Here is an 18524-nt window from a genome sequence, read left to right on the forward strand (position 1 = left end):
GCGTGATCCCGGCATGCTCTTCATGGAACACTCCTCACGTCATGCACAAGGCGGCCTATAACTGAGGAAGAGGTAACGTGGGGTGTTCGAGGCAATTTAATTTATTGGCAAAAAATCTGTGCCACTCTCATACCTGCTTTTTTCAGGACGCTAGGGAAATGTTCAGAGAATCGACGTCCCCGGCGAATTTAATCGATATATATATATATATATATATATATATATATATATATATATATATATATATATATATACACACATATATATATACACATATATATATATGCGTTCATATCGAAAAATCGCCGGAGTTGGACTTTCAAAAAGTCGCCTCTTGATGCAGAATATTGTGGAACTCGGCCAACAAATTTAGAACGAACCAGACCTATTGCGGAGTGAGAATTACCTTTAAATGATGCTTTGCCGTGTAATAAAATGGCACAGCTTCGCCTGAAAGGCGAAGCACCGATTACGATAGCAAATTCGTGGATGTACGAAGTAAGCTTTAGTGGCCTTATAAACTTGCAAACATTCGCTTACTAACTAAATTAACAATCATAGAATCACAGATGAATTATGCTAGTCTATATATATATATATATATATATATATATATATATATATATATATATATATATATATATATATATATATATATATATATATATATATATGTATATATATATATATATATATATATATATATATATATATATATATATATATATATATATGTGTGTGTGTGTGTGTGTGTGTGTGTGTGTTACTACACATCATTGCAGAGGGGCGCTTACAATGGTGCTAGCAGAACGTTATTTGTACGAGATGTTTTAGAGCGCAGCTCGTAAGGGCCCTCACCAGGCCACACAGCAAATTTTCGTTCTACGCAAGAAGTTGTTATGTGCCCTCTAGGGAGCGCTGTTCCGCAAGAAGGTTTGAAATTGGCTCATTAGTAGCCGAGATAGAAATATTTCAGTGCCGCGAGCGTAGATAATGGATCTACGTGAAAATAGTGGTAACCAGCAAAAAAAAAACAACAACAAAAAGACAGTGCTCCTTTGTACAAGTTGAAAAGTCTGTATTTATTTAAAGCACGTCTTCCAGCATTGCTGTGCCCAGAAAAGCGTCACTCTACTGGCCGGGCGCGGCAAACACAGCTCAACATAATGTTCCCATTAACCACTGTGCAAGGCTCCCTGCTAGGCGATTCGGCTAGCTGCACTTGTTATTGGCTCAAAACATCGGAAATATTTTTCTAACGTCCTTGCTATGAAAAACCATACGTTTTTTCCGCTACAAAATAAATATACAAAAATGAAGATACCTTATTATTATGGCAGTTCACGTTGCATCTCTACTTAGAGGCGAAGCGTTAAAAGCATGTAAGCTGCAGCCAATATTATTAATATAATTAAAAAACACTTTTGCAAATTATGACGTCAATCCCTTTGAAAGTATTGAAAGTATACATATTAAACAGAGACTTTCTGAGCTCCTAAATGTAAAGGTGCACACTGTATCTCTCCCAGAGCTGTGCATTAAAGGCACCTAATCTTCAGTTAAGAACGAGGGATAGAGCAAATGACAGCAATTATGCCAAGATTAACGATTCTACATAATGAACAAAAATAACCATAACCTCTACAGAAGTACAAATGTTCCAGAGATGTACAGAAAGCGGGAGCTATTCAAGGACAACTGAACTTTCGCGGCAAATGTTAAGCCATACGGCGATAAGGTAGCCCTGCAGTATGTACTAAAAAGCTATGCCTTTGTGAGAATACAATTCGAAACAGTCTATGCATCTTGGTGTAGGCTGGAAATGGATTAGCGGAAATTTTAGGAAGGCGGACGTTGTTGTGCAAAGAAAATATTTATGACGTAGGCTACGTCCTGTGAGGTCACCGAATGAAACTACGCAAGGATATCAACGTTATCTGCTGAAATACAGGTATCGACTGTGATGTAGTAATAATAAAAGAATTATTGCCTGAACTTCGAGCCACATTTAGGGTCGTCCAGTCAAAGAGGTATCTACCGCAGTCGATCGGATTTGAAGCAGCACGTACCGTTACAAACACTGCAGTCCGCAAGTAAGTTTTACAAGAACGAAGCTGCGAGCACGTCACGCGGTATCTACTGGAGCTCAAGATCGTGCGCAGGTCTACCCTCGAGCCTTGCGGATCTCGCAGAACCCTTTCGCCATCGCCATTGAGCCTTCTTTGACGATGTTGCTCAGAACTGCCCTTGCTTCGGCGTCTGTGAACATTCCCCACGTGTTAGGACCGTCGACGAATTCCTTGGCCGTCAGCGCGAGGAACCGTAGCTCGGGGAGTAGTGGGCGCATGACCGCACGAAAATCGACCGGTTCGCCTTCGAGCCCTCGCCCTTTACGGCGTAGACGTGTGCTATACGAATGGTCGGCGCGCGTGAGGCGCTGCTGCCCCCAACCGTACACGACTTTTAGCACTGATGCCTCGGGAACATTGGCGGCGTGCTTGAGAACATATCTCACGGTCTCCTCGGTGCAAGTCATAAATGTCGCGGAGGAGAGCACCCCGATGCTGTCTTTGACGATGAGGATTGTGGCGGGGGTGGCCAAGGCTTCTTCGCCCATGGTCAGAACGTAGTCCAGGAAAGCACACACCTCGTCGGTAACCATGCGTTCGTTCATGAACGCGAGGCATCTCTCCTCGAGCTCGGGGACGAGGTATTTGGCAGCAGCAGTACGGGTACAGGCGGCCTGGTACGCGGTTTGTACATCCAAACGGCGGCTGTAGAAATACCTGCGTTGCATGAAAATGAAAGCACACTGTTTAGAGAGGTACAGAGAGATATGTAAGGAAAGTTAACGAGATAATATCTCAGGTTGACTAGCCTGCAGAGCAGAGAGCAAAATGGGTAGGAAATATGGAAAGAGACAAAAGATTCACCGACGATTACGATACTCTCTCATACGAAATTTGAGCGCAACTGTATTCGTTCTTTCATTTCGCTTGTCACTATTTTGCATTATGATTATATAGGTGCACGGTTTACATTAGGAGGAGAATACAGTGAGTAGAGCACTTTGTTTCCATAAAGACGACGAGCACTACTCTATATAGAGCGCCATATCGTAGCCATCGTCGCCGCACAGACTGTCTTAAAAAAAAAAACATTGTATTATTTGGTTTTACGTGCCAAAACCACAATGCAACTACGAGGCACGCCGTAGTGAGGAACTCCCGAATCATCTGGACCACCGAGTGTTCTTTATCGGGCGCCTAAATATAAGCACGCGGGAGTTTTCCCATTTCGCACCCGTCGAAATGCACACGTCTTCTTCGGCACTACGCTTTTCTTCTCACGCCACCAACGACTAGAGCGGCCCTTCGTCACGGGGAAATCGTGCGACCAGTGCCAGCGGCGACAATACCCAAGGGAGCGTCACATCAAGCCCTACTCGTAGCCGCTCGTCATCGCCCCTTGCAGAAGCAATGATACACGTCACACACCCTGGTACGGCAAACTGACCTCAGCAGCCGATGCCGCGGACGAGCGTAGCCATCTCCCCTTATCCCGCCGTGCCCCCCGGCCTCCACCTCGGAAGCGCACATGGCATCGCCCAGGCGGCGGCAGATGCCACGGCCGCCTAAGACCACCGCCAACTCAGCGCATGCGCAGGCCGTTTCTCCTCTGCTCTTCCTCCACTTTCCGCCTCATTATTTCCCTGTAACCTCCTCCTCCACTTTCCTCCTCACGCGCTCTTTCATCTACCGCAATGCTCCGCGTTCGCTTTTATCTTTAGCCTGTGCTTGTTCGCTCAGTTACGAGGTATAATGCCGCCGAGGCACGCCTACGCCCAACGCAAGAACGGGCGCTTAAAGTGCCCCTCATGAGGTCTGGCCATTTTGAACTGACAAGTGCCGTACATACAATGCGCGCTAGCGATAGTGTCTGCCAAGTATTAGATCGCTACGTGCCGCAGAAAGAGCTGACATTTCAAACCGAACGCCATTTGCCCTCCTGGGGTGCGATCGGAGATGGTTGTTCGGCGCGTTCGTTCGGTTACCGGCGCGCGCGATTGGCCTACTCCGCGCCGACGTCGCCAGCTGCGGGGCGTGGACACGTTTTTAGTGACGTCAAAATGACGACACACTCCTGTCAATCATCCTCCCACCGAGCATTTGGTATGCTGGGTGCCGAACCCGACGGGAGCTGGGAAGTTTGGAGCAATTATACGGACTCGCATGGCGCGTCTGGTGGATTCGATTGGATCCAACCGGCGGCTGCGGCATGACACGTTTGTATCTAAACCATAGTTTAATATGAGAAAATGGAGCTTCCATTGGGAACTTAGGTTGTTGCGCTGGCGTTTCTAGAGGAAGGGGGAGACCATGTGGCGGTGCGAAACGCGTTTGAAGAGATGGCAGAAAGTGAATTCCGGCGTCGTTTTTGTTTCTCGATTGATTGAAAACTTAATTGTTCCACCGAGCTGGGGTGCCCGCCTCTCAAGCTACACGTAGGTAAGGAGGGGGGGGGGGACGAAGCAGTCCCCGCGCGTTGAGGACGGTGAGTCTTAACGGCCTCAACGGCCAGGCGGATTGCTCGACGCTGGTCGTCTTCAGCCTCACTCTGGAGCAAGGCCTCCCAGGTTTCTCTACTGTCAATGTTTTCCTTGGCCCCTGGGGAGCCAGCACACTCCCATATTATATGGTCTAGCGTACCTTGTTGCTTACAAATTTTGCAGAGGGCATCGTTATAGTCCCTCGTCTGTATTAAGTAGATCCAATGTGGTGATGTATAATTGTTTCCCTGGAGGCGTCGCCAAATGCGAGCGTTTTCCAGAGAGAGAGACCAATGCGCAGGCGGAAAGATAGTTCTTTCGGGTTTGTAATGATCGACAATTTCCCTGTACGTGATGATGCTATCTTTTATCCCTCTAACTGGCTGCTCTAGAGTTGCCCGGTGGTAGAGTGCTCGGGCGAGCTCGTGAGCGGCTTCGCTGCCTGGGACTTCTTCATGGGCCGGTACCCAAATAAAAGTTATCTCGAAACAAATGATTCGTTGGTTGTACAGCGAACTCGACCTCATCATCGGTGCCAGCGAGCCACTGGAATGTCGTCGCTGCCTCTTGAAAAGTGCGCCACTCTTCCTGTCGTTTTTTTTTCTTTTTTTCTTCTCGCTCTGCGCGACACTAGCTAGGGACGACGCAAAGAAACTAATAGTTATAAATTGCAGTAGTCGCACGTACTGCTATTTGAAAACATGTTTGGGCTTGAGAAGAAAAAATACATTTTTTTAGATAAATATTCCATTCATTTGGAAGACGAGAAACCTTTCGTTTTGTAGTATACTGTCTGCAAGCAGACGACAAACGACGGAAGTAAACTTCCGGGGAGGTCAAAGCTTTCTGATTGGCTACTCTCCGCCCCGTTGTCACAAATTTTTCATACTGCCACTTTGTGACGTTGCAGCAACCGAACAGAACGCGGATCGAACAAAATATCTCCGATCGCACCCCTGGCGTGTGCCGCGCTCCAAGCCGAAGGGTTGATGTATATGTGTAAGTTCGCCTACAGACATGTGTCTGTGTTGTGATGCTGCTCATAGTGACACGTGAGTTCAAGAATTATTTGATGCAGCATCTGTTATTTGTGTAATCTGTTGCTTCAATAGACAAACTAAAGTTTAGAGAAATAATAAAACACACAAGCTGAATGTGTGCGCACGCAGAGACCGAAACTATGTCATTTTCTACTGAGTTCCAGCGCATGATTGTGCTCTGTGATCCGCTTGCGTCTGCCTCAATGTTAGTGAAGCACTGACTTATACCGCTCAGTCGTTCTCGGGCACAGCGCGCAAAATCGTGCGCTGCGCAAAACGACACAAATGCAACAGCGCGCACGCGACAGCGAAAGCGCACAGCGCAGCAAAGAAACGAGGGGTAAAATGAAGGCGGGGCCTGTGACGGCATGCGTCACGTGACCCTCGAGCTCCTGTATGGGAGAACGCAGGCAGGGAATTTCCCTCTCTCATGCTAGACGGGGCAAGTGGCGAGAGTGTCTCTTCGCAGTGGCGCTCGCCTCCTGAAATCATGCGCTCGCGGCACTGAAATATTTCTATCTCGTCTACTAATGAGCCAAATTGAAACCTTTTTGCGGCATAACGTTGCCTAGAGGGCACAAAACAACTTGTTGCGTATAACGAAAATTTGCTATGTGGTCCGGTGAGGGCCCTTAAAGAGCTGCGCTCTAAAACCTCTCGTAGAAATAATGTTGTGCTAGCACCATTGTAAGCTCCCCTCTGCGTATGATATTCTGTAGTCACACACACACACACACACAGATATTTATATATATATATATATATATATATATATATATATATATATATATATATATATATATATATATATATATAAATATATACCTTGTAGCACCACTCAAGTTCTTTACGTTTGAAAGGTAGCCTGAAGAATCCCTCTTTGCCTACTATATATATATATATATATATATATATATATATATATATATATATATATATATATATATATATATATATATATATATATAACCATTATTCCTGCCCTGCACCTTCGCATATGTACAATTTCCGGCCTGTTTCGTGCGGCTCTCGCTCGGGAGAATGATGATGACAAAAAATGGCTGTGGCTTAGCTAAGGTTAAGCCCAGGATGCGAAGCGTACTAGCCTTTATTTTAGTTGTTGAACCACTGTTTAGCCTGGTGAACTGCTGTTGCTTGGCTATATTTGGAATTCGGCTGGACGAAGAAACAACTCATGCAGGCGAGCGCACGAGCTGAGACCCGGCTATGTAGCTACGCGGCCGCAAGCGAGCGCACGAGTTGAGACTCCGCTTTTGCAGCTGTTATGACGTCATATGGTAGCTACGCGGCCACGCGCGGCGCAGCAAGGAAGAGCGTGGTTATGCGGCTAGTATGCTTCGCATAAAATGTATTTATTAAGGGTTGGCTCGAAGGCCTATAATGGGGAATAGGAAGAGGAAGGGGGAGGCGTATTCAGTCAGAGCCGTCCTAGAAGCTGCGCGTTTTTGGCGAAAGCCAAGAGCGAGTCCAGAATGACCCTGTCGGAATTAATCGAGCCAGTTGCCGGTCTAATCCACCCTTCATAGGACGACACTCGCACCGTCCTCAGGTGGTGGTCCCGCTGCTGAGCGTGTCGCTGGCACTCCCAAAACAGATGGGCTGCGGAAGGCCGCGTGGCCATGTCGCAGTCAGGGCACCTGTGTGGCGCCTGGAGTTCTTCTTGGTCCGCGGAGGATGTGGGAGGGCCGGGTTCCTGCGATGGAAGGGAATTGGGAGACAGAGAAGGAGGGTGTTTTTCCTGGCGTGGCCGATACTGCCGCCACCGCTCCAGCACATCCGGTGTGATGGACGAAGCCAGAATGGAACCTATGCAGCAGCACCTGCCCTGATCTAGGAAGACCCGCGGGAAGTGGGTCTGGGTCTGAGGGCACACTCGCGCGGAGTTCCCTCTTGCGTCGGTTGGCTGCTGCTCTCAGAGCTCTGTCTGGGTCATACAGGGCTCCATTTGTCGTGCTGCTTGTGCTGGTTGTGAGGGTTTCTGAAGGATCCCCGGAGACGACGCGGTCGGAAAGAAGGGCACGCGCCGCCTCGTGGGCTTTTTCATTTCCCTCGATGCCCTGGTGACCAGGGATCCAATGAAGTGTTGCAGTGACCCCGTTGGCCTCCGCACGCCTGAAGGCCTGCTTGACTAGGAGCACTTCCGGTGATGCTGTGTGGCGCGACTTGCAGGCATGCAGCGCATACTGAGAGTCGGTGTATATATCGATGTGTTTTGCTTGCGTGGTGCTTGAAACTCTATCTAATGCCCAGACTACTGCGCGGAGTTCAAGTACCGTTGGGTCGTCGGCATCAGCAGTTATAAAAGTAGAATGTGTCTCACAAGAACCCACTATGTGGTAGGCGACTGCTCCCTCGTTGGTGCGTGGGTCGAAAGCTGCGTCAGTGTACACTTGTTCATGGCTTGGCGGTGCGTGTGCCAATGTATGCGCAAGAAGCGCAGCGAATGCTGCCCGGTGGTGCGCATGTTGGGCGCCCATGTTTCGCGGCGTTGGTGTAGTGTCGACGACAGCAATGTCATCCCATGGTGAGATGTCGGATGGCAGTTGTGGCAAATTTGATATATCCTTTCCCATGTAGGCCAGTAGAGTCCTGCCTTGCCTGGTGTGCTTCAGGCGTTCCTCGTGTCCTGCCTTCGACGCTTCGATGGTTGCACGGAGGGTAGGCAACTTGGCATAGCGATGTAGCTCCTCGACACGTGTGTGTTTCGGGAGCCCTGTGATAACATGGAGAGCTGATTTGTGGAGTACCTCTAGCTGTATCCAGAGCCGAGCAAGCAGATCATAACAGCGCGCTCCGTATATCGCTCGGGATGTCAGCAAAGCACTAACAAGCTTTCGGCATACGTCGGTACCAGTACCGTCCATGCGGAAACAGATTCGTTTTATGAGGTGCATAGTATTGTGCCATGTCCGACGAAGGTCTGCGAGCCACGCATCCGCTATGCCTGTGCGGTCAATAGGTATCCCGAGAACGCGCACTGATTTTTCCTCTCGCTGCAGCATCTCGCCTGCGAGAGTGAGCGTGCAGGGCTGCTTCGTCCTGCGCTGAACCACGGATCACCACATAGGTTGTCTTCTCTGGAGATGGCCGCATGCCAGGTTGTGGCCGGTAGTGGTCAATAACGTCAAGTGCCGCCTGCAAAGTCTCCTGCTGCTCACCAATTGGTCGTGATGCACTCCATAACGTGATGTCATCTGCGTAAATTGTGAAGCCCAGTTCGGAAATAGCCTCCAGTCGCTCAGCCAGGCCTATCATAGTCAAATTAAAGAGGAGGGGTGATAGTATGGAGCCTCGTGGGACTCCCACAGTGTTTGGGCAAAAATTCCCGACGTCTCCGTCTACCCGTATGGAAAAAGTGCGATCTTGAAGGAAGGAACGCACAAAGGATAGGGGACGGCCTGTGATTCCGTGCCTCTCAGCTGCTTCGATGATTGCCTCATGCGTCACAGTGTCAAAAGCTTTACGGAGGTCCACCGCCACCAGGATGCTCGGGTATCACTTTGCGCGACCGACTGTTATTCGACGCAGTACACCTTGCCTCACAAGTAGGAGGCTGTCATGAGTGCCAAGGTTTGGCCTAAATCCTGTCTGTGCTGAATGAAAGCGACCCTCTGTTTCTAGAAAGTGAGGTATGCGTGTCAAGGCCATTCGCTCCACCAGCTTACACATAGTAAGTGGGGGAGATACAGGGCACATGTTCGACAGTACATCCGGCTGTTTGATTAGTTTTGGTATGGGTTTGACTATCGAATGCTTCCATCCTGCTGGGATTTCACCGTTGATCCACACTTCTTTAATCTCCTCGTGAAGTTGCTTTTTTGCGTATTCTTCCAGATTCCTCAGAGCCGCCCACGTCACGCCGTCATAGCCTGGCACGCTGCGCGCGTTGATGGAAGAAAGTGCCTGTTCGAGATCGAAGAGTGAGAATGGGGCCTGGATACCCTCATCGGTCACTGGCGGCGTTTTCCGGTAAATGTCACCGTTCGGGGGCATCGACGGTTCGGGAAAAAACGTGTTCGCGGCATCATCTTGGAGTTGGCTGACTGACTGGCTAGTTTTGAGCAAGACGTTTGAAATAGCGCTGCGTGTTTTACGCTGACCTGTCATAGCCTTGAACGTGTGCCACACCTTATGGAGGCCAGTTCTTTCGTTGAACGATGAGCAGTGCTGGCTCCAACGTTCCCGATACAGGCGTTTGGCGTATCTTCTAGCGATAGCAGTGCGACGTCCAAGTCGCACACGGTCGCGATGTTGGCTTCATACGTCAACTGTGCTCGCTTGCGCGCATCCCAAAGGTTTAGCATATGTATGTCCGGCGCCGGAACACCAGCTCTCGCCGCAGTCTCAGTAGTGGCCTTGCGCAGGGCGCGTGACGCCCGCTCTCGTACGGATGCAGTCTTGGGTTGCTCCGCAAATGCTCTTCTGTAGGCATCCCATCTGATCGTGCGCACAGTGCGCCCGGCCGCACGCTTTCGTCCCACGTTCAAAGTAATCCACACTGGATAGTGGTCGCTGCCCAGGCCGTCCGGATCGCATCGCCAGTCTTTCACGTAGGCTGGTGTGGACAACGTCACTCGGGAGAATAAAGAGTCTGACGTTGTCTTATAAATGGTGGACTACGCTGTCTGGTTCCTTAATCCTCTCGCTCACGGTCTCTCTCCAGCTTCAGCTACACTACATCCCTGAAGCTCCGCTCGGGACGCCGTATCAACATGCTACACTCGACCATGTCGCAAGACCAGCAGGCTAGTGCCGCGACATCCGCCTTGCTTGTTCCGGCGGGAACCCCTTCTTGGACGGTCGCCACCCCTCCGAACAATCCACCGGTGTTTGCTGGACTTCGTGGTGCAGGCGTTGATGACTGTTTCGAACCGTACGAGTTCATGCCTTTACCTACTGGGACGAATCTGCCATACTTGCGTTCGTCGTATTCTATCTAACCGGCGTCGCATAAACTTCGTTTTAGAACCGTGAGCTCGATTTCGTTAACTTGATCACGTTTACACACCACCTACGCCAGATTTTCGCAAACTCTCCTGCCAGCTCTGATATCGCCATGAAGAAGGTAGCTGAGCGTATTCAGTGCACGGAACGGTCATACACTTCATTCATAGAGGATGTCCTCACCCTCTGCCGCCGCACAAAACCTCAATGGCCGAAAGTGACCGTATACGTCGCCTGCTCAATGATATTGGTACTGTGGCATCCAATGCACTAGTAGTGCAAAACATCAGTACCGTCGAAGACATCATCAGTACCTGTCAGCGCCTCGATGAGCTTCACATGATCCGCTTTCACCTTGACACATCTGATTTCAGGACGCACAACGATAGCGAGCTAGGTGCACTGATTCGCTCTATCATCCGAGCGCAACTGCACGCGCAAGTTTTGTCAATCCCTCCAGAGGTCTATATGAAGCCTTCTGGTGGCGGCCTACGCCATATCGGGAGGTAAGAAATAGCTGCCGTGACGTGCCCGCAAGTCCCGAGCCCACACCCATACGTACGCCAGCTTACGCTCAACTTAACACTATAGTACCACCCTCCCTACAGGCACCTGCAATGCACGGTTCCCTGAATCCTATCGCAGCAGGACCACCACCGCTTCAATCATACAACGCCTGGATCCCACCTCGACCTCTTTGCTACTATTTCGGCATCCGTGGCCACATTTCAGGGTTTTACCAACGCCGTCAACAAGATGAAAGGCGTGGCTATGACGGATTTGAAAGGGATTAGTTTTCTGGCCATTTAACAGAACGTCTGTGCTCGTACAATTATCCACGACGTTCCAGATCGCCGTAGGAATTCAACGCTACCGGTTCATTGCGTTTACCGCGTCGTCGCTCTCTTTGACCGATGCGGCGCTCCTCTGCCTCTCTTCCACCGGCAACTTCGACCTCCGATCACCGCCGGGAAAACTATATAGTGCAGCTCCAGCAGGGAACGCTGCATCCTTCAGACAACGTGAACCTCCTGCGGACCATCCGTCAAATGTAACCCCTCCCTCAACAGTTTTCGAAACACACGATCCGAGTAAAAACTCAATTTCGTTAGAGCCTAGGCACGAGTCATTCAACCGACAGGTGGAGTTGATCCTTCTCCATACTATCATCGCGTTCTTGACATACATTTCACTTTCATTCTTGTTTTCCGTGCTCCCAAAATTTCTGAGGGCGGCTGTACTTCTGCTATGTGTTGAAGCCGTACGGACCGACGCCTTGGTTGACACGAGTATATCACTTCCCGTTATTAGTACTGACTTGTGTTCTCGCTTGTGAAAGGTGAAGACACCATATAATGGCCCTCCCTTTCGTTGTGCTAATGCAGTCTTTATTCAGTCCTCCGGTGTTTGCACTGCATGTGTTTTCATTTATAGCATCCTCCAAAACATTGAGATTGTCATGCTGTTTTCGCGTACCGATGCAATGATTTTTGCGTGGGTCTCCCTGTCCTCAGCGTCAGCTTTAATATCTTGCCATCAGCAAATTATTCATATGACGGAGATGTTCACAGCCTGCGTTTCGACACATCTACCGACTGTTCCCCCGGGCAATGAGCACATTCTAACGCTGACTTCCGACAAGATTTGTAATGGTGATGTTCTCTTTGCACCGAGTGGTCACTGCATATCTGGTGGGCTTAGCATTGCTCCTAGCCTGGTGCGGTTTCACGACGGCAGAGTGTTGATCGCGGAACATCATCACCCTACTTCTCCAGTTGTGCTGTCCCAGGGCACCGCTGTGACTTGCTTTACTGACACCGAACCTCTTTCGCCAGTACGCATTCACACCGAACCACCGCCTTTGCCTACCACAACGCATGATCATGATGCGACCGCTGCCTTAACGGCCGCAATAAATCTCGATCTAACTGCTGCGCAGAAAGAACGTTGGGCCCTGCAAAAAGCATATAAGGGAATAACGGAATAGTGTGTCCATAACGTCATGCAATCTTAAAGGCACCCTTAACTGACGCGCTTGAAAGCATATACGTTTGTTTTTGTGTGGTTTAAGTGCCACTTGCTTCATTGTGTAAAAAAGGTAGGTAACAGCGCCGGTGACTGCCACACATGAAAGAGTATACATTTTTTTTAAGGAAACCCTCTTTTTTTGTGTGAACACTCCCGAGCTTTGCTGATTGTGGGTGCTGCCAAGACAAATAGTTGACACATTAGAACACGCATACAACAAATGGTATTCATACAGACATCTGCACAGATCTGCGCCCCGAAGACACCTTGCTAGCCAGAGTGCACTAGATGTAGTTTTAACATGCCGTCATCGCTAGTGAAAACGAGTTCCGTTTGTTGGCAGCATTTACCGATGGACGGGCGGGTATTATGAGCGTTCCCTTTGAAACTGGGTGGTGGCGGATGCCAGCAAACAGTTTTAGTTTGGCGTTATTGGCGTAATAACGGGCTTAGCGGAAAAGCAGGGGTGAAGTGCCCAGCGTAATATGCTAAACGACTCATAGGGTTTAACATACGGACGTTTACTGTCTTTTCGCGGTTTAAATAGTTTATGTAAAAACACCGCGGCGGTTCCGGCCGCTCGCTTCGAAGTATATTTGGCGTTGCTTTTGTAGAAATCCCTTCGATGGTAGCAAGTGGCTGTGTAGACGGCTTTCACTTAGTCGCAGCCACTTCGACAGCAAAGTAATATCGATTACCTCTCGGATTTTTCGAGATCAATTGTCGTTCCGAACGCGTCGAGGCCTAACGAGAAAAACTTCCGGGATGGCTGCGCCACCTATAGGCAAAGTCGAGAGATGGGTGCGAGGGCATAAAGTCTCTGAGACCAGGAGATAACGGGGCCGACGGACAGATTTCGCCCCGAATCGGCAGATATGGAAAGTACCAATACTACGCGCTCCTAGGTGTCACTGCGCTTCCTCTCACACTTTTCGAACGCGCACGCAAGGCTAGGCGAACATTTAAAATCATTTATGTGCACTTTGTATGCGCAATTTAAATCATAGTTGAATAGCATCCTACACGAGAAGTATGCTATCATTCAATACTAAAACTCGCTTCCTGAAAAGTTCGTTTGCGGAACGGAAACGCTATTTCCCGTAACCCCATTATTCCGTTAAAGTTAAATAAAACTCTTTATTGTCTACCGCCGATTCATTAAGGTTTCCTTTGCTACCCGTGAAACTCCTTGCCTCGGGCAAGGTCACTACTTGCTCATTGATCTCTGAATGGATACTACGACAGGAAGGCAAAATATGCTCTATGGCTTCCGCGATATGAACACACACTACACAAGAATTACCGTCGGCAAATTTACTCGTAAAACATCTTCCTTTCAACATTCTCATCTGGCGATTCGAACAGCGTTGCGCCACCTTTTGAATTATCTGAACTTTTCGGTTTTGATTTGGTTCATCACTGTGTATTCTAATGTGTTAAGCATTCCTATGATGCCTGCCTGCTTAATTGCCCGCCCACCTGCTTGGAATCTTTACCGCAAGAGGCCCACTAGGTGCAGGTCGGTGATGAATATACGGTCCTACTTAGCGAAGTCGCCATTAAATGTAGTTGGCAACACTGATCTAAATAAGCACCTGGGTGATTAGAAGAAAAACCTAATATTATTACTTAGAAGCGGTGGAGTATACAGCGATGAAAATAAATCTTTACCGCAAGAGGCCTCGGACACCCTCCGGGTGCAAGTCGGTGATGACTATACGGTCCTCCTTGGCGAAGGCGCCGTAAAACATGGCCTTGAACACGTCACTCTGTAAAGCCAAGATCATCTTGTGGGCCTTGAAAGTTTCACGCTGGCCTGGGAATAACCAGGACTCGACAGAGACCTCCACATCCGCAAGGTTGCCAGATTCGAGAGATTCCGATAACGAAAACTGCAACATAGTAAACAAAACATGCGGTGATGTCAATTAGTTTCAAACCAATAATAGTAGTTTGTGCTGATAACTGTGGTCTTCCCATTTGCGTCATGTGAGCGCCACTCAGTGTCTTGATCGGAAACGTAATAAAAGGAAAAAAGCGACCAGTAAATAAGGTTCACTAGAATTTCATGATGATGATGACTTCTATATTTCCTTTTATTACGTTTCCGTAATAACATGTTTGACATGCAAACTACGGTTTGCATGTCAAACCCCGTAGTTTGACATGCAAACCCCGTAGTTTGCATGTCAAACTACGGGGTTCGACATGCAGAAACCGCCTTCTGATTATGAGGCACGTCGTAGTGGAGGACTGCGGAAATTTCGACCACCTGGGGTTCTTTATCATCATCATCATCATCATCAGCCTGGTTACGCCCACTGCAGGGCAAAGGCCTCTCCCATATTTCTCCAATAATCCCGGTCATGTACTAATTGTGGCCACGCCGTCCCTGCAAACTTCTTAATCTCATCCGCCCACCTAACTTTCTGCCGCCCCCTGCTACGCTTCCCTTCCCTTGGGATCCAGTCCGTAACCCTTAATGACCATCGGTTATCTTCCCTCCTCATTACATGTCCTGCCCATGCCCATTTCTTTTTCTTGATTTCAACTGAGATGTCATTAACTCGCATTTGTTCCCTGACCCAATCTGCTCTTTTCTTATCCCTTAACGTTACACCTATCATTCTTCTTTCCATAGCTCGTTGCGTGGTCCTCAATTTGAGTAGAACTCTTTTCGTAAACCTCCAGGTTTCTGCCCCATAGGTGAGTACTGGTAAGACACAGCTATTATATACTTTTCTCTTGAGGGATAATGGCAACCTGCTGTTCATGATCTGAGAATGCCTGCCAAACGCACCCCAGCCCATTCTTATTCTCCTGATTATTTCCGTCTCATGATCCGGATCCGCCGTCACTACCTGCCCCAAGTAGGTGTATTCCCTTACGACTTCCAGTGCCTCGCTGCCTATTGTAAATTGCTGTTCTCTTCCGAGACTGTTAAACATTACTTTAGTTTTCTGCAGATTCATTTTTAGACCCACTCTTCTGCTTTGCCTCTCCAGGTCAGTGAGCATGCATTGCAATTGTTCCCCTGAGTTACTAAGCAAGGCAATATCATCAGCGAATCGCAAGTTACTAAGGTACTCTCCATTAACTTTCATCCCCAATTCTTCCCAATCCAGGTCTCTGAATACCTCCTGTAGACATGCTGTGAATAACATTGGAGAGATCGTATCTCCCTGCTTGACGCCTTTCTTTATTGGGATTTTGTTGCTTGCTTTATGGAGGACTACGGTGGCTGTGGAGCCGCTATAGATATCTTTCAGTATTTTTACATACGGCTCGTCTACACCCTGATTCCGTAATGCCTCCATGACTGCTGAGGTTTCGACAGAATCAAACGCTTTCTCGTAATCAATGAAAGCTATATATAAGGGTTGGTTATATTCCGCACATTTCTCTATCACCTGATTGATAGTGTGAATATGATCTATTGTTGAGTAGCCTTTACGGAATCCTGCATGGTCCTTTGCTTGACAGAAGTCTAAGGTGTTCCCGATTCTATTTGCGATTACCTTAGTAAATAGTTTGTAGGCAACGGACAGTAAGCTGATCGGTCTATAATTTTTCAAGTCTTTGGCGTCTCCTTTCTTATGAATTAGGATTATGTTAGCGTTCTTCCAAGATTCTGGTACGCTCGAGGTCATGAGGCATTGCGTATACAGGGTGGCCAGTTTCTCTAGGACAATCTGACCACCATCCTTCAACAAATCTGCTGTTACCTGATCCTGCACAGCTGCCTTCCCCCTTTGCATATCTCCCAAGGCTTTCTTTACTTCTTCCGGCGTTACCTTTGGGATTTCGAATTCCTCTAGACTATTTTTCCTTCCATTACCGTCGTGGGTGCCACTGGTACTGTATAAATCTCTATAGAACTCCTCAGCCTCTTGAACTATCTCATCCATATTAGTAACGATATTGCCGGCTTTGTCTCTTAACGCATACATCTGATTCTTGCCGATTCCTAGTTTCTTCTTCACTGTTTTTAGGCTTCCTCCGTTCCTGAGAGCATGTTCAATTCTATCCATTCCGTTCTTTAACGTTCTTCTATCTATCCGTTCTTTAACGTGCACCTAATTCTAAGTACACGGGTGTTTTCGCATTTCGTCCCCATGAAATGCGGCCGCCGTGTCCGGGATTCGATCCCGCGTGCTCAGCTGCCCAACACCATAGCCACTGAGCAGCCACGGCGGGTTGTTCCTGTTAGCAGTCCTTCCGTAAGCGTCAAATTCGAGGCATCTCACTGACCTTTGGTTTCCATCGAATCCTGACCGCGCCCCTGACTTCAAGCAAACAACCGCAATTCCATATGTAAGTCCTGGAAAATTGATTTCCAAACATGACTGGGTGTTGTCGTATGATGCGAGAATCTGAACTACACGCAAGATGACGGCCGTGATAACGTCACCTGTATGGAGTTTTTTTTTATCTCAGACCAGTGGCGGCTGTGAATGCATTTCGGATGGCAGAACGAGCAGTACTGCAGCGGACGAGGATTAAATAATGTGCATCGCATAGAAACCGTTCTTCACATGACGGCCATGCGTTTGCATGCAATTCTCCGTTGTCATGCTGATGAAAACAGTGTCGGCCGCAGAAAGGAGGCGTACGTGACAATGATGATGATGAACTTCAAACATGGCACATACTCACGATAGAGGTTGTGCCAAGAATAAGGTGGTTGGTAAAAAACAACGTTGAAAGCATGGACGCCAATGTCAATAGCGACGATGAAGCGACACCCGATTCTTTGCAGGGTATATCCCATAGGATTTAGCCCCGCCAGGTGCTCTAGATAAGAACACTGCAAAGGTGCAGTGAAAATGGTATTGCTTAAATTTCGTAGGTGGCACTGCATCATTTCGCTTGTGACATCAGTTTTAGTATAAGTTTTGAAGCCGTGTCTTTGTGGTGAAGATTTTTATTGCAGATTGCATCAATAGGAAAGGATTAAAAACTCGTACATATGGCCAGAATTTATTGCACACAATATTTTTTCAGACAAATATACATACAGATACGCTATAAGTAAGAGATGGAAATAAAAACGTCTGGCAATATTTATGACTATGAATTAGTTGTCGCAAAAGTACGTTTCACCAGAAGAAGAAAAGCGACACAAAACGCGCCAAAAGTCAAAAATTGGCAGTGGCTTAGCTCGGCTATGCAGGATATACGTAGCGAAAGCTAAGGAATAGCGTGGTTAGCCTTCGTTAATCCTGACTGCAAGTCCAGGTTAGTCTGGTTGTCCAGCTATGTTGCGGCGTTTAGCCAGTCGTTCGGCGAGCTGTTCGTCTGTTTCTTGGGCGATTCGTTTCCTCGTCATCTCGTTCCGATGTCGATTCCGGGCCTCCTCCTGCTTATCGAAATTGTCGCTGTCCATAATGTCGCCTCAACTGTGGTAGCAGCGCACACGAGCTCTCCTTTTCAATCCTCCGACATGTTATCAGGCATGCCACGCAGCTGGCGAAGCGAGCGGAGGCGAGCGCAACGACGAGGAACGCGGTGTGACGTCATAGCGAACAGCAGCGGCAGTAAGGCGCGGTACTGCGCAGCGGCGGTACACCTGTGGCTCGGTACTGCTAGTGGCGCATGCGCACTAGTGACTAGGGAGTGACAGAGTGAAATACCCGCGGCGAGGCACGCGTAGTGACGTCATGTGCCTCCTAGAAGCACCGCGACGGCGAAATCGCAAGTTTGCGGCCAGTAAAGCTTTCTCTTTAAAAGAAGAAACGTTTGAACAGTCATCACGAGACGAGGCATCGCTTGCGGCGATGTCAAAATCGCGACTGTGCGCACTCCAGTGTACGGGAAGACGCGAACCGTAAAAGAGAGGGGAACCGGAACCACTCGAAATGCGATAGCGGGCACTACAAAAAAAAGAAATTGGAGGACGCTTAAGCATCGCCTTTAAGAGTGGAACGCGATAGCATTCAAAG

The 18524-nt window shown here is 48.4% G+C and overlaps 1 protein-coding gene across 2 annotated transcripts in view; it reads right to left on the reverse strand.

Moving 5' to 3' along the window:
• Nucleotides 1-1057: 1057 nt before the first annotated feature.
• LOC135920877 (BTB/POZ domain-containing protein 6-like) overlaps nucleotides 1058-18524 on the reverse strand; it is a 30061-nt gene continuing 12594 nt past the window's right edge. For both annotated transcript variants that reach the window (XM_065455139.1, XM_070522870.1), the window contains exons 3-4: nucleotides 14254-14474; nucleotides 1058-2786 (exon numbers count right to left, since the gene is read on the reverse strand). In XM_065455139.1, the coding sequence (XP_065311211.1) occupies nucleotides 2165-2786; nucleotides 14254-14474 (843 nt within the window). In that variant the 3' untranslated portion in view covers nucleotides 1058-2164. The remainder of the gene's footprint in view (nucleotides 2787-14253; nucleotides 14475-18524) is intronic.

The sequence above is a fragment of the Dermacentor albipictus genome, chromosome 8 (genome assembly GCF_038994185.2).
Source record: "Dermacentor albipictus isolate Rhodes 1998 colony chromosome 8, USDA_Dalb.pri_finalv2, whole genome shotgun sequence".
NCBI classification, from domain to species: Eukaryota; Metazoa; Arthropoda; class Arachnida; order Ixodida; family Ixodidae; genus Dermacentor; species Dermacentor albipictus.